The 13901-nt window shown below is 37.7% G+C and overlaps 2 protein-coding genes across 3 annotated transcripts; both read right to left on the reverse strand.

The window, feature by feature from the left end:
• Window positions 1–350: 350 nt before the first annotated feature.
• Window positions 351–10141, reverse strand: hnf4g (hepatocyte nuclear factor 4, gamma). Of its 2 annotated transcripts, none has more exons than XM_072450639.1 (11): window positions 9861–10141; window positions 5849–6014; window positions 5301–5395; window positions 4810–4919; window positions 4247–4396; window positions 4079–4166; window positions 3229–3381; window positions 2840–2889; window positions 1717–1903; window positions 1158–1277; window positions 351–649 (listed from the first exon to the last, which is right to left on the reverse strand). In XM_072450639.1, exons 1-11 carry the CDS (start codon window positions 9889–9891, stop codon window positions 540–542), a joined length of 1260 nt encoding a protein of 419 aa, XP_072306740.1. In that variant the 5' UTR covers window positions 9892–10141; the 3' UTR covers window positions 351–539. The 2 variants fall into 2 exon arrangements, with proteins under 2 accessions (XP_072306740.1, XP_072306739.1); XM_072450638.1 differs by lacking the exon at window positions 9861–10141 and adding an exon at window positions 6537–7043.
• A 1366-nt stretch (window positions 10142–11507) lies between these two features.
• Window positions 11508–12477, reverse strand: gpr141 (G protein-coupled receptor 141). Its single transcript, XM_072451342.1, has one exon. It carries the CDS (start codon window positions 12473–12475, stop codon window positions 11600–11602), a length of 876 nt encoding a protein of 291 aa, XP_072307443.1. The 5' UTR covers window positions 12476–12477; the 3' UTR covers window positions 11508–11599.
• Between the last annotated feature and the right edge of the window lie 1424 nt (window positions 12478–13901).

Below are 13901 nucleotides of genomic sequence, written 5' to 3' on the forward strand. Positions count from 1 at the left end.
GGGATTTTTACACAGATTTAAGGCACTAAAACTATATATATACAAAATAAAGATAAAATATCAAAAACTGGTTTTGAAATTCTTAAGTAGTAGAGTCTAAATCAAGAGAATTTCAAAATAATAGCAAAGTAGTCTTGTTTTCTTTAAGTTTTATAACGACAATAAAAATATCTTAAAAACACACTAATAATGAATCACTTTTGTAAGTGTTTGGCAGTTGCTGTGTACCTCTGTTGGGACGCAGAGTAGTGTTTTAGGTTAATGAGACCACAAAAATGTCTAGCTTGTTATGTTAAACCCTGGTGAGCTGTTCCATTATTCCCCCTCATTGAAACAGTGACACGCTGAAGTTGGGAGCTTGCTGCACATAGTGGCTTTAATTACATTTTACTTATTGTTGTGAGCCTGATGGGAGTCGCTGCATTACGACCCATGACCGCACTCTCCAAACATGCTTTACTTTCATAATTTTGCACCATGACTGGGATGATAAATGAGAGGGGGAAATATCAGCGCGTTGGCAGAGAGCAGAGGAGAAGTCAGGAGTCGGGCTGAGCGGAGGGGGAGGGGCTGGTGGAGGGACAGAAGGGCTTGTACAGTTCTGCTGCCGGACCCTGCGGCGGAGATGGGATGGGCGTGTCCGGAGAGGCTGCTACACAAAGACAATTTACTGTTAATGACAGCAGATGGAAAAGCAAAATAGTCTCAAGTCTTTGGTCATTGTTTTGTTATTAATGGCTGTTAAAAAAGCTGCCGCAAAATGCATTGTTTTCATTGCTCGAGGCTGTGTTTGGCTTTATAAGATGCACTGTTGCCATGTCATTCATTTTAGATTGTTGTAAAATACTCTTATCGACTCGTTATGTTACGATGTTACTGAATGCTCAGGTCTTCAATTCTTTAAACCTTAGAAAAAGTCATGAAGAGGGAAGTTATCTGTCATTATCCAAGTTTTATTATCATTAAGTTTTGTTTAATACATATTTAGTTTCCTTTGGCTTTGTTTCACTATTATGACAGCGATGTAAAAGAGTAGGCGTAATAAGCATAAGCATGTCAAGTATTACTGTTTCTGGGGTGATGTTCAAATCTACCAAAATAAACTATTCTATGAGGGAATATAATGCTAATACATGGTTTTAACTGTTCTTTCTTACCGATCTGCGCCGTGTGTGTGACCGGCATAGCGCTGATGACCAGTGTGTTTCCCGTCACTGGGTCCTGGGCCAGCTGAGTGTGACCGGGGTGGTGCAAGTGGGTCGACTCTGTGCCAAATCCTAAAAACAGGAAGAATACATTAAGTAAGTGATCATAAAGTTAGTAGATGAGATACGTTTGTCCAAAAATCGAATCTTATTGTGACTATATTCTCATTTATTCATCTAAGCATTATCGTCTACATTGTTCGGAGCGTATTAATGGACAGGTATAAAAAGGTATAGGGGTAACGGCTCAGTTTAGTGCAATCTACTGTATACTTATACCAGTAACTATATAAAATACCGATTTACATAAAAAACGCGGTCTTTGATTAACGTGAACAGCATTGTGTGTACTGTATGTGTGCTATCTCTTCCAGAATCAGAAACATAGTTAGTTGGCGGTTGTCTGCCTTGGCCTTGTCCGTTCTCATGTCCATCACCGTCGTGGTCATTAGCCGCGGGTGTGCTGCTGAAGGTCGGCCGTATTTGGAGAGGTTACAGACAGCGGGCTCACCTCCCAGCAGCATCTCCTGCAGAAGGTTGTCTATCTTGGCCAGGCCACAGAGCTTAATGAACTGAAGCTGTTCGATCATCTGCCACGTGATGCTCTGTAAGGTGGGCAGCAGCAGTAACAGCTCCCCAAAGCGACCTCTGGAGTCGTACTGACGGTCATTAATGTAGTCTTCCAGGCTCATCTGGACCTAGACACAACAAGGCAACAAAAAAACTATTACATTTTGTCCAAAAACCACAGCTGGCCACAACACTAGTTTAGTTTATTTATTTATTGTCAGATATAACATTTTATCATTTCTTGGAATGATTTGTACCAGATTTGCTATTGCTACTTTGCATGTGCAGTTCCCACAGGCCGGTGCACACACTAATAAAAAAAAATACACATTTGAAATACCGTATATCTGTGGTTCTCAAACCTTTCACACCAAGTACCACCTAAGAAAATATTTGGCCCTACGAGTACCATCAGGTCTAAACTGGGTCTAAAACAGGACTATTCTTGGTCCAAACTATGGCAAAAAGAGGGTTCTAAAAGGACTACAGAATTACTTTTCTAGTTTTAGACCAGGCCAAACTTAAAAAAAGACAAAAATGCAGATTAAATTAACTTTATCTTCAGCAAATATTTTGAATCCGCGTATCACAGTTTGAGAGCCACTGTCGTATAACACCTCCTTGCATGATATCAAAACCACTCTTACTCATTGGCAGCAAGTGAACATTTTGTCCTCAGTGTTGAAATGTAACACATTTTTAAAAGTGCCAAATTGTGATGCCGAGACAACAGATCAGAGCGAACCTGCAGCTCTGGAGGGGTGTTCCCAGTTTGCAGTGGTCAGTATGTTTCAAACCATGTTGAACCGACAGAAAGTGATGCAAGTTCAAGTCAACACTGGCTGATATATCAATAATAAAATAAAAAGAAATCTATACAGCACAGCGTAAATAATTGAAGGAGTTAATTCTGTTTCCAATAAAAGAAAAGTAAAATAAATATATGATAGTATCAGAATAGGCAGTTCTGTATTGTTGAGTGAAGCACTGCATAAAACATAACACTACATACATTTTTACCAACGGAAGCAGATAAATGGATATTACGTTTGAGGGATTTTTACCTGAAGTCTCATGGCCTTGATTTTGGATGGGTCCCTTAAAGACTTTGCATCTGCAGAGAAGAAAAGACGAGGTTATACTAAAGGAAATAAGAAATGATTGGCAGCAATGAAAAAGTAATCCAAGTTTATGCCTGATGTAATGGAAAAAACGACATAAAGTTCAACGGTAAACGGTCACACTTTATGGAATATGAGGAAGGCATCCAAGCAATAGATTGTACTAAACGGTTTGAAATCCTTGCAAATAAGGGATCGACACTGAAATCACAAAAGACTTTTAGAATTTATTCTTCGACTACGGTGCCTATAGATGTCAAACTATAATGTATGAAGGATCAACGTATTCACACGGTTAGAACGACTGAATAGTATTTGTTCTATGGTATTACCCGGGTCAAAGAAGACAATAGCTTTAAGTGCTGCATATTCGTTTTCATCGATCTGAATATCTTGGAAAGGATGGACCAATTCATCCAGGACTCGATTGGCCACTCGAGAAATCTCCACTTCTGGACTGTTTCTGTGGATCACGCACCCATTACCTGCACGAACACAAGGAAGGTTTAACATAATGGTTAATAAGCTTCGAGTTGGATTGTATAAGCTGAAGTATGCCAGTCAAGTATTTAGTGTAACAAAGGAAGGACTTCAAGAAAACCTTTACTTCTACTAGTAAAAGGTTACTTCAAAATGTACTTTGTCAAGGTTAAACATTCACAAAACATTACTTGAATAAAGATGTATGTGTATGTAAGTTATTTTTGCAAGTGTACAACAAATTAAATGCTACCATTACATTACTATACTATTACTAATACCATTACTATACTATTATTACCAGTATTTCAAGTATTTTAAAAACCCTCATGTTACCTCTTCTACTTTCTGCTATTTCTCTTACTATACTGCTATTGCTAACTGATTAATTACAATTACACTTAGACAGACATGTGAACAAAGTATAAGTAACAGTTCCATCATATAAACGTCTACAGCTCTAACAAAAAAGTATTTTGTCCATATGCTAGTGTTTGTGGCTGTCAGTTCTGCCCACAGTTTGATGTTGAGTAATGAGTAATGCATTTTACACGTGAAACTTTTGAAGTCACAATGAAAACAGAAACTTTAGGTTAATAATTTCCCACTAGCTCAACACACGGTCAGCTTTCACACTTCAGTGCTGAACCACCTGACTCAGAACACATACAAATAAGACAGTCTTCAACAACCAGTCCATACCTAAGAGCAGCAAGTCCTTGAACGGCAATGACCTCTTGGCGACCCCGAGCAAGAGGTGTTCCCCCGCATGAGCTCTGAGCAAACTAACCTGGAATCAACAACACGGGCATATATTAACCTACAGGGTCAAAAAGCCTCTTAGCAAACGAGAGATGATGTCAAGTTAACCTGGTCATCCAAAGGTAGCTCGCCAAATGCAGGAATGTATTTGGCCCACTCCACCAGGACCAGCAGCTGCTGCCTCATGGAGTCGCACAGGTCTGACACCGAGGCCGACTTCTGCTCGGCTAAATCCCCCAAGACCACTGGAGCTGTGATCTGCAAGGCACATGGAGATGGGCCGCAGCGTGTTAATGTTACAGAATTGCACTTCTCTTCATTTTAGAAATTAAAATGTTGTTTTATGTATGCGTTCAATACTAGAAAATAAATGGTATATTTATTAGATACTTAATAGTAGTGTATTAGCTGATATTCTTCTCTTGCTTTTTTAATCTATGCTCTAGATCCCCTTAGATTTCCCCTGAAGTTCAAATATTTGCTGAATTTAGAGTCAATTTAATCCACATTTCTGTCATTTTGTTGGGTTAGTTCCAGTTTAGACCCGGTTTAGCCCTAATGTCACTGTTTTATTCCTTAGGCTTTGATCTGGTGGTACTCAGAAGACCATGTTGTATGTAAATGTGAACAATCTGAGAAGTACGGCTCGTAGTTTTGCTCTGCTGAAGTACCTGTTGTGATAGAGATTCTGCTTGTGCCAGCACAGTTATAGGTGGAATGTCTTGGGATTGGTCCTGGATGGTTCTTCTAGAGCTTATCCGATCTCTTTCATTCTGTACAGCTAAAAAACAATATATTATACGATGAGTGATTACAACCATGCTATATATATTATTTTTTTCGTTGCTTATCAGTATCAACGTGATTGGTTATTATCCAGTTAGCAAGTTTAAAAGATGACATCAGGCTTGAGACATATACAGTTTTACATCTGTCAAACGTTAACCAGTGACAATCTCAAACAACATGTTTAAATAACCCATGATTAGGCTCCATAAAACCTTGTGCCAAGGTTATACCCATCATAAACGGGCAGCACTCAGGCACTTTTATGGCTGACATTTTTCAAGCATCTTAAAGCAGATTTGAGATTCCGTGACAACACCTTTTCGCATAAGAACCACTCCTAGATTTCCTATATATCACGTTTGACTTTCTTTACCTTCTTTCTTCATCCCAGCCCTGAAGCATTTGTTAAGTCTGCAGAAACGACATTGGTTCCTCTTATCTTTGTCCACGATGCACTGTCGGCTGAACCTACAAAGGAACATACATACATACATACATACATTGAAGAGTACTGTATATGGCTTTACAGACAGCTAACATGTGACACAATTAAAACTGCATTTCTAACACAGATAGGATTCAATAGTTTGACTAACCCTTAAGATGAACTCAACCTGAGATTATTAATCATTGATTGAGTATTTGATTAACCTGATCATTTACTGCAAGCCAACTAAGCACATTAATAAACACAACTGAGTAATAGACAGCATCATTATTATTAAGTATTTTGAGTAATAATCCTGCTAAATGTTATGCTTATTGGTGAGTTTTTGTATAACATTTCCTTAAGATGCCATTTTAATAATCACAAGGCTATGTATAACTTGTATATAGTATATAGCCTGTACTGTATGCATAACGTGTAACAGTATATTTGCCAGTGTGTAGAGTATAATATGAGTTAAAGGGTGTTTGTACCTGCAGGTGTAGATGTGGCTCTTGCGTATGGACCTCCTGAAAAAGCCCTTGCAGCCGTCACAGCTGGAGGCCCCGTAGTGTTTCCCTGTGGCCTTGTCTCCACATATGGCACAGTTACTGCTCATCCCGTCCGGACCAGGCACCCCTGGCTCTGTTGGCATGCTGTCTGCAACACACAGACGCAAACAATGTCAACAAACATCCGCAAAGGTCTTATAACTAGTAACATAGAGCAAAGCAATACAGTCCTATGGAGGCCTGGCTAAGAAAGGGAGTGTTTAGGGTTTAGGGCACTTTCTGAAGAGCCTTTGTATAGATTTTAACTTGATATTAGCTCACAAAAATGTAAGAAATTCGGTATTGCTCACTAGTTAAGCAAATAAAGAAACAAACAAAACAAAAACAGTCATCAAATCAGTTACAGCAGGCTTAAAGCAGCATTTTGGGTCATTCATACAGTGCTGAATAAACACTTTGAGTATGTATTTGTGCATTATGTTATGTATGTTTTGCATTACTCACAAATGTTTATCCCTCTCATATCACTACTGTTTCAAAGTGACCTTTTGCAAATTGATCAATGAAGAAGTTACTAATCGAATCAAAGTATATACACTGTAGTTAGTAAAAACCTCTCTGTATTGTAGCCATTGCAAAAAAGGAAGTACATTTTTGGTCCACATCTTACCTCCTCCATAGAGAACCTCTGCATTCTCAAATCCCAGTGTGCTGTATGAGGGGTCCAGGCCTTCACAATAGTTTGCTACTTCCATCTCTAACAGAAATCTACTCTGAGGAACAGGAGGATACTTCATTCCTTGTTTAGTCTCACACCTTTCCTCTTTCCTTGCAGTGTCTCCTTTCTATTACATTTCCATCTATTTTCCACTGGGGCTCAGGCTATTGTAATTGATACGGACATACCTGAGGAGAGACCTGGTATAAAATATCTATAAATGTGTCTGATTGGCTGAAAGACAGAGAGTGGGAGGGGCTATGTCCAAGACTTCTTGCCTTATTGCACTTTACTTATCTTGTTCTTCTACTCCTTTATCACCTACATAGATAAATGGTTGGTATTCCATTGGCTTGCTATAATCATTTTTGCTATATTACTTTTATTCATGCTTTATTTATTCAAGCTATAATTTGACATTTTTCAAGTATTGTGTTTGTAGCAAGAATAACAGATTGTTCTTTAAGACAATCAAAATGCATGCTGTTGTGAGAGTGCCCTGGGCCTCCTAATCTAATCAATAGTGGAGTGATAGCAGCACTACCTCTGCAGATACAATCTATAAAGACACAGAGCGAAGTGGAAAACACTGATAACTCCCGTTAACTCTTCCTCAAACACAATTCTTGGAGTCACAGCCAACTGTTCTCTCAATCTAACATTTTACCCCAGATTTAGCTTTGTTTGGGACATTTTCTGTGGGCTAAAAAGTATAGTTATTCACAAAATTATGACACAGTGCAATATTTGGTATAAAAAGCAGTGACTTTTATTTGTAGTAGTAGCAGTAGTAGTGGTAGTAGTGCAGAAAAGTTTGATATTTTATAGTTCTTTTATAGTATTTTAAAGTTAAATGTTTTAAAATATCTCATCAGTGGGACAGGAGCAGTAAAATAGTTTATAAATAAATGTTAAAAATGAAAGCAAGAATGTAATGAACCATAAAATGTGAGACATGCTATATATTTTTACAACTTAAATTTCATACAGTGTCCTAACTTTTTTTTTTTCTTTTTTGGGGAAAATCGAGTTTGAAGCTGATTGGATTGTAAAAATCTTAACGGCAGTGAGATGTGAGGTAGAGCCCATCTAAAGGACAATCAAGTAAACAAGTGAAACTGCTGCCAGCTAGTTGCCTCCTCTGTGTTCGCAGCGCCATAAAAAGCCTAATTTACGAGCAGAAACCAGTTAAAATGTCCCCATCACAGCCCCGGTGTCATTGCACTAAATCTTATTGTGCGACTTAAAGGTAATCACCTCACTGTATTGTGTTGGAGGAGGCTGTAAATGATAAGAGGTTGCACTACACAAGATTTGATGGTCTGTATCAGCCAATCACAAAAGGCCTACTCAGATAATGCTCTCACTTATGGTACAGTGAGAGTATAACATGCTCATGACTGGAATTATATGGAAATTAAAATGCAATTTATTTTAAATGTTAATGTTGATATATGTTGTATATATTAAATCACATTTGGATTCAATTTGTGTGCCATAATTCTCTTTTTTGGATGCCCCCCTCCCATTTATTTTGTATATTTGCTTATTGTGTTTGTGCTGGTTTGTTTTTGTTGTTTAATTCTTTTATGGGTTTTTTAATGTGTTTTTTTGTCTTAAATTTTGACAAATTAAAAATAAAATAAAAAAATAAAAAGGTATGTGTTGTATTTTAAAGATGTATGAAGAGTGGGAAAAGTGAAAAGATAATAGTTTAACCATGGTGCATCCTGGTTTGTAGAGAATAATTCCGTACCGTAATGAAAGTGAACTTTTGAATATCTCGAATACATCTCAAATGAAGGATCTGAGATGTTAGTAGCTGTTGTAATTATCTGTAGTCGTGCAGTTTGTAGCACTTCTAGATGTAAGACGTTAACATCCGAGCAGATGTACAGTTGATTAAGAATATTAATCACTATTACAGCAGATGTGTTTGTCAAACTTTGTCCATAATATTTTAGACTTGTTTTCACTTAGTTGAATCATTTTACTTCTATACTGACATTATTCTATGACATATTTGAAGTACTTCTCGTCTTCGTGGTTGACTTTTAATCATTTGTGCCTCTTACATAAGGACATTACCATGACAAGATTAAGGTCAACGGGGGTCAGTATTAATTATGCTAATGTTGGCCCTAGCGCTAACATTTCTAGCAGGACACAAATTGAATCATGTGACAGGTGATGAGGAAGTCTCCTAGCAACAGAAAGTCATAAACCTTGTCCTGACGGGGTTTCTGTGTGAACTGCCCACTATAGATCTACTGATGCATCTGTTTAAACAACACGTGAGAACTGATACAGGCCCAAATGCTTAGGCACATTTAGGTCTATTTTGTTTTTAATAAATCAGTACAACCCATGAACTAATATGTCATGACTGTACGCACCGGTCAACCCTGGTTAATAGATAATAAATAATAAAGCAGGGATAAACAAATGTGTGAGTAAGTAGGTGTCCTGGTTTACTAGCCTTATTAGCCTAAGGTGGAACACAGGCCTTCCAAAATAGTCTTACATATACTGTACTTTTAGCTATACGTACTTTACTTAAGTCACTTTTTAAAATTTGCTCTTCAATACTTTTGAGAGCATGTATCTGTGCTTTTAATGAAGCGTAGAAAGTGCTTTTCATATGGTTTAGAGGGGTATTTAATTCAGCACATTCATGGTGATCCTGACTAAAGCTTCTGAGTTCAAACCACAACAAATAAAAATATATTAAAAAAATAATAATACAAAAAAAAAATAGGAACATTATTGGATTTGCTACTTAAAAGCACATATTTTTATTCTTAAAGTACATTTACAGTTAATTCAATACATTAAAGAGTCTTTTTTCTTATTTGTTACTTTTTATTTGCGTCTTCTGCACTTTTACTTAAGTAGCAAACTGAATACTTCTTCCATTACAGTAGAAAATAAGTGCACTATTTATTGAATAGTAATAGTTTATGTCTACTACAGTTGACACTTTGTGAGAAAAGCTTGGCCAGAGCTGCCTCTACCTTCCTCTTCATTTAACACCTTTTCTTGTGGTGAAGTGTGTGTGTAAAACTGAAACGCACTGCTGCAATCACATGATCTTTACTGCGTGACATCTTATCTCTTTTACAAAACGCTGTCTGTGCAGCACGAGCGAGGCAGAACCCACGGACACAACTCATTAAGAAAAGTCATCTTAACGCAACCCCAGCCCGCACTGACAGACCAGGGCCCATTGGAGATCACGGCTTTGCAATCAGCGTTCTAATAAAATATATGGCTTACCTTTGCGTGTGTGTTCTTCTGTTATGTGCATTTATCCAAGTTTAGCCAAAGAACGGTGTGTCCTGGTGGGGACGGTTAAGCGCAAAGGTCTCGCCTGCGTTCAGAATAAGTGAGAGCCAAAGGTGTGCAGGAACATTAAAGCAAATGTTGGGAGAAATGAGTGGTCTATAATTCATGCTGCGACACATTTGATGGCGCCAACCATAGCCCCGTCATTAGATCGATTTACTAAACAAACTGAGCGCAGGGTGGGGATGTGTTAAACAGTAACCCGGGGCCATAAAAACCAAAAGGAAAGGGCTCGGCTCTGGCAGGTGATGAGTCAAGGAAGGACTCGACTCAGGTGGGCTAATGTTTCACCCTGGAAAGTGGATTTAGACAACTATTTCACTTCATATTCTTTGTTTGTGTGACTCACTTGACTATAGATTATATGTTAGTTGTCAAAAATACTCCCATCTCAAAAGGGGGACTGAAAATCATTTTACTTGCAGTACAATATCTGACCAGAAGATGACACCAAAGGCAGAATAGTACTCCATCACTTCTACAGGCTGTACTAGTACTGCTTTGAAAAAGTAATTAGGTACACACATTACTAGTTACTTTAAATAATGTAATTACGTACTGCCTTAAGAACGTAAGTTACCTTATTATTTTTGTTATGCTTTTATGTTTCATTAATTTAAAAAGAGGCAAATAAGAAACGTGAGTTGCATAAACTAATGCTGCTACAAGCTGCTGATCTCTGCCTTTGATTGTTTTATCCGACAGTATAAATCATGTCTGTGGGTTTTTCACTTTTAGCACATTCAATGAGCTCCTTGTGTGGACTGTATTGTGCAGGGGAAGGTTAAATTCTCTTTTTAAGCATTGTCTTTATGTCCCAAGTATTTTTTTAGGTGCCGGTAATCACAAGTATAAGATAATGCATTACATTATTTCAAATTGTAATTAGATTAGAGTAACTAAGTACTAGCCGTTACACCTGAGCCACCTTCCCACATCTCACCTGTAACTTGGCCTGGCGACTTCAAATGCGTGTCTCCATGGAGATAGATCAGTTTAATGAACATTTCTGGTGAACCAATAACATCTCCATGAAGACAAACCAGTGGGAAACTTGCCAACAGAAAACTACCTTTAATTATATAAGATGTAATGATTTAGAATAAATGCTAAAAATAATATTAGTGGCTTAACAACATTAGTATTATGAGTATCAAAACTAAAATACAAGAACATGATTTAAACACAAATACATATGGTGTATTATCATTTTAAAATATCTGACACATAAAGAACCTCCCACATCCCGTTCAACCTTCCTTTTTGAGACTTTTGGTAAAGATATAGCACAAGCAGTTTAAAAATGAAGAACAGTAGCTTTAGACTGTAGTGTGAGGAATTGCACAGATATCTTTATTTTAACACTTTTATATTTCTTGACTGTAAAATGTGTAATGTAAATACTATTTGAATGATCATAATATACAAATGAATCATATAAGTAATCCTAAACATTATTTGCTTTATGTAAAAAGATCATGCCAACCTCTCTGAATATCACCAAATTGACCCTTTTCAACTATTGGTCAGCCTCCTTCATCCTCTGAGTAAGCGACAGGCTTATTCAACCAATCACAGTGAAGTGTAGCTCTAATTACATCTTAAAAGCAATGTAAACGTACACAAAAGACAAAATAGCGAAATAGCTGGACCACATTTGAGCTACCGTACTAGTTTAGTCCTTTACAGAAAAAGTACCCAAAACAGGTCCGCCTCCCCAGGAAGGTGAGCGTGTCCAAACAGTTAAAAGCGGTCAGACTCAGGAAAACCTCATTAATGTTTTCTAGGTTCAGATGCTCTATATAGTACAATCGAAATATGTGGTAAGGGACAAAGGATGCCACCATGATGAGGGCAAAACACAGACTTTTCAGCTGAGCACAAAAATCCTGCTGCGATGTGCAATTCTTTCTATCTCTCTTGTACAAAACCAGTAAGATATTTGCTTGCAGAGTGGTTAGCACAGCGGTCGTCACTATAATAAATGTGCTAATAATATAGTTTATTGCTTTGTTTGGTGTTGATTTCAAGTCCTCCCCAAAGGTGAAACATTGGCTCACGGTTTTGTTGTCATTTGAGTCTTCTGCTAACGTGCCATAGGAAAAAGTCACCACACACGGGACAGTGATTAACACCAGTATCCACACCCCAGCACTGACCAGGAGAGCATGCAGCTTCTGAATTGAAGGTATATTCTCTGCTTTGTAGTAGAAACTCAAAAGTCGTAAGACTATGATGATTACATAGAAAATGAAAGACATGTACATATGGACGTGAATCACGCTGCTGACCACTTTGCACCATTTTAGGCCCAGGGCCCAGTGGTCAGTGGAGTAGTAGTAGATCCTGAAGGGCACGGTGAGGAGGAAGAGGAAATGCGTAAATATAAGGTTGAAGACAGCGATGGAGGTGATGGAGGTGGATGAGGATTTCAAAACGTGCACGGCCAAACTGAAGCATATCAGCCCACTGACGAAAAGAACACTGTAGATGCCCAGAAGAACATGGTGGAACTTTTCCTGTGGAGCTGTGGAGTTTGCCTTCATAGTGGTCTGAAATGTAATTTGTTCAAAACAAGAAATTGAAGTTAATAAAGAAATCAGAAAATACTGTAAAATGCAACTTTCCTGATCAGCACCCCAAATTCAGGCCTATTGCTAATAATGTATGTAATATATTAGAATCAGAATTAGAAAAAGGTTTATTGCCATTGTCAGAATGAACAGAATTCACAAACATAGGAACTTGCTATATTATACTATGTTATAATAAAACATGATATAATAAATCTATGTTATAATGAAACATTATGCAAAATAATGTCATCTCTAATTTATCACCATAATATAACATCTTAATATAATATATATTGATACTTAGTTTGCATACATAGCACATTGGCCAAAAAATGCCAGTCCGTAGTTTTTATTTATACAAATATTTAAGTTAGCACTGTAGTACTAAGTATTAAGTAGTATTAAGTAATGAATTTGAACTATTATTACAAGAACTGACATACCTTTGTTTTATGCAGAGACAAAAAAAAGGTTGAAATCCTTCACTAGTTATCCGCTCATTATCAGCAGTGTGGCAACATTACAGTTCCAGTTCCGATTTTAACATCAACAAAAATGCAGCTTCTTATGAGTTGCTGTTGTCTACCTCAAGCGCCACTCGTTTTGCGTGGGCTGTTTGTTTAGCCTTTTCCTGTGAAACAGGAGGTGATTTCACTCACACACTGGGCCAACCAGGTCTCTTCCTCATTCCGCTCTTCAGACTTTGACACAAATATAAAGATACGCACATGCAACATTCTTATCACACCACTGAAATCTCTTTAATATATTTATTATTGTGTATGTGTGTTAGGTTGCAAAATCTGTTTGCTTTTGATAGATAGAGTATAACAAGAAAATGTGAATGTAAAAAGGAAGTAAAAAGGATGTGGTTACTACCAATGCATCGGTGACGGCTTTACATTTAAACATACAGCTCATCACTATAAGATGGCCCCTGTCTAGGGTGTACCCCGCCTAAGGCCCAAAGTCACTGGGATAGGCTCCAGTCACCCGCGACCCCTAATGGGAACAAGCTGTAGAAAATGAAGTGAAATATTCAACATTGTTATGAAGACAACTTGTACACAGCCCTAATTGTTTTAGGAATTAAATATTCCTAGCATTTTATTATGGCCGTGGCTGGAGAGCAGCGGCGCGGTCAAATAGCCGCGCAGTTTCATAAGCCTAACCCTAACCTTAACCCGGCGCAGTCTAAAACGGCGCTAAAACGCGGTCAAATAGTGGCGCAGTTTAAGGAGCCGCGGCCCGCGGCTCTGCAGACACTCCCTTTTATTATACAACCATAACGTCATTAAGTTCATTGGTGAATTATAAGTCCCAGTTTACTTACAAGGTTCATATTAACGTATTTATTCATTTTTAAGTTGTTTTACAATATATAAATATCTCAATC

This window comes from Eucyclogobius newberryi, unplaced genomic scaffold (assembly GCF_026437365.1).
Source record: "Eucyclogobius newberryi isolate DKJ021-1_F unplaced genomic scaffold, fEucNew1.0.hap1 SCAF_18, whole genome shotgun sequence".
NCBI lineage: Eukaryota > Metazoa > Chordata > Actinopteri > Gobiiformes > Gobiidae > Eucyclogobius > Eucyclogobius newberryi.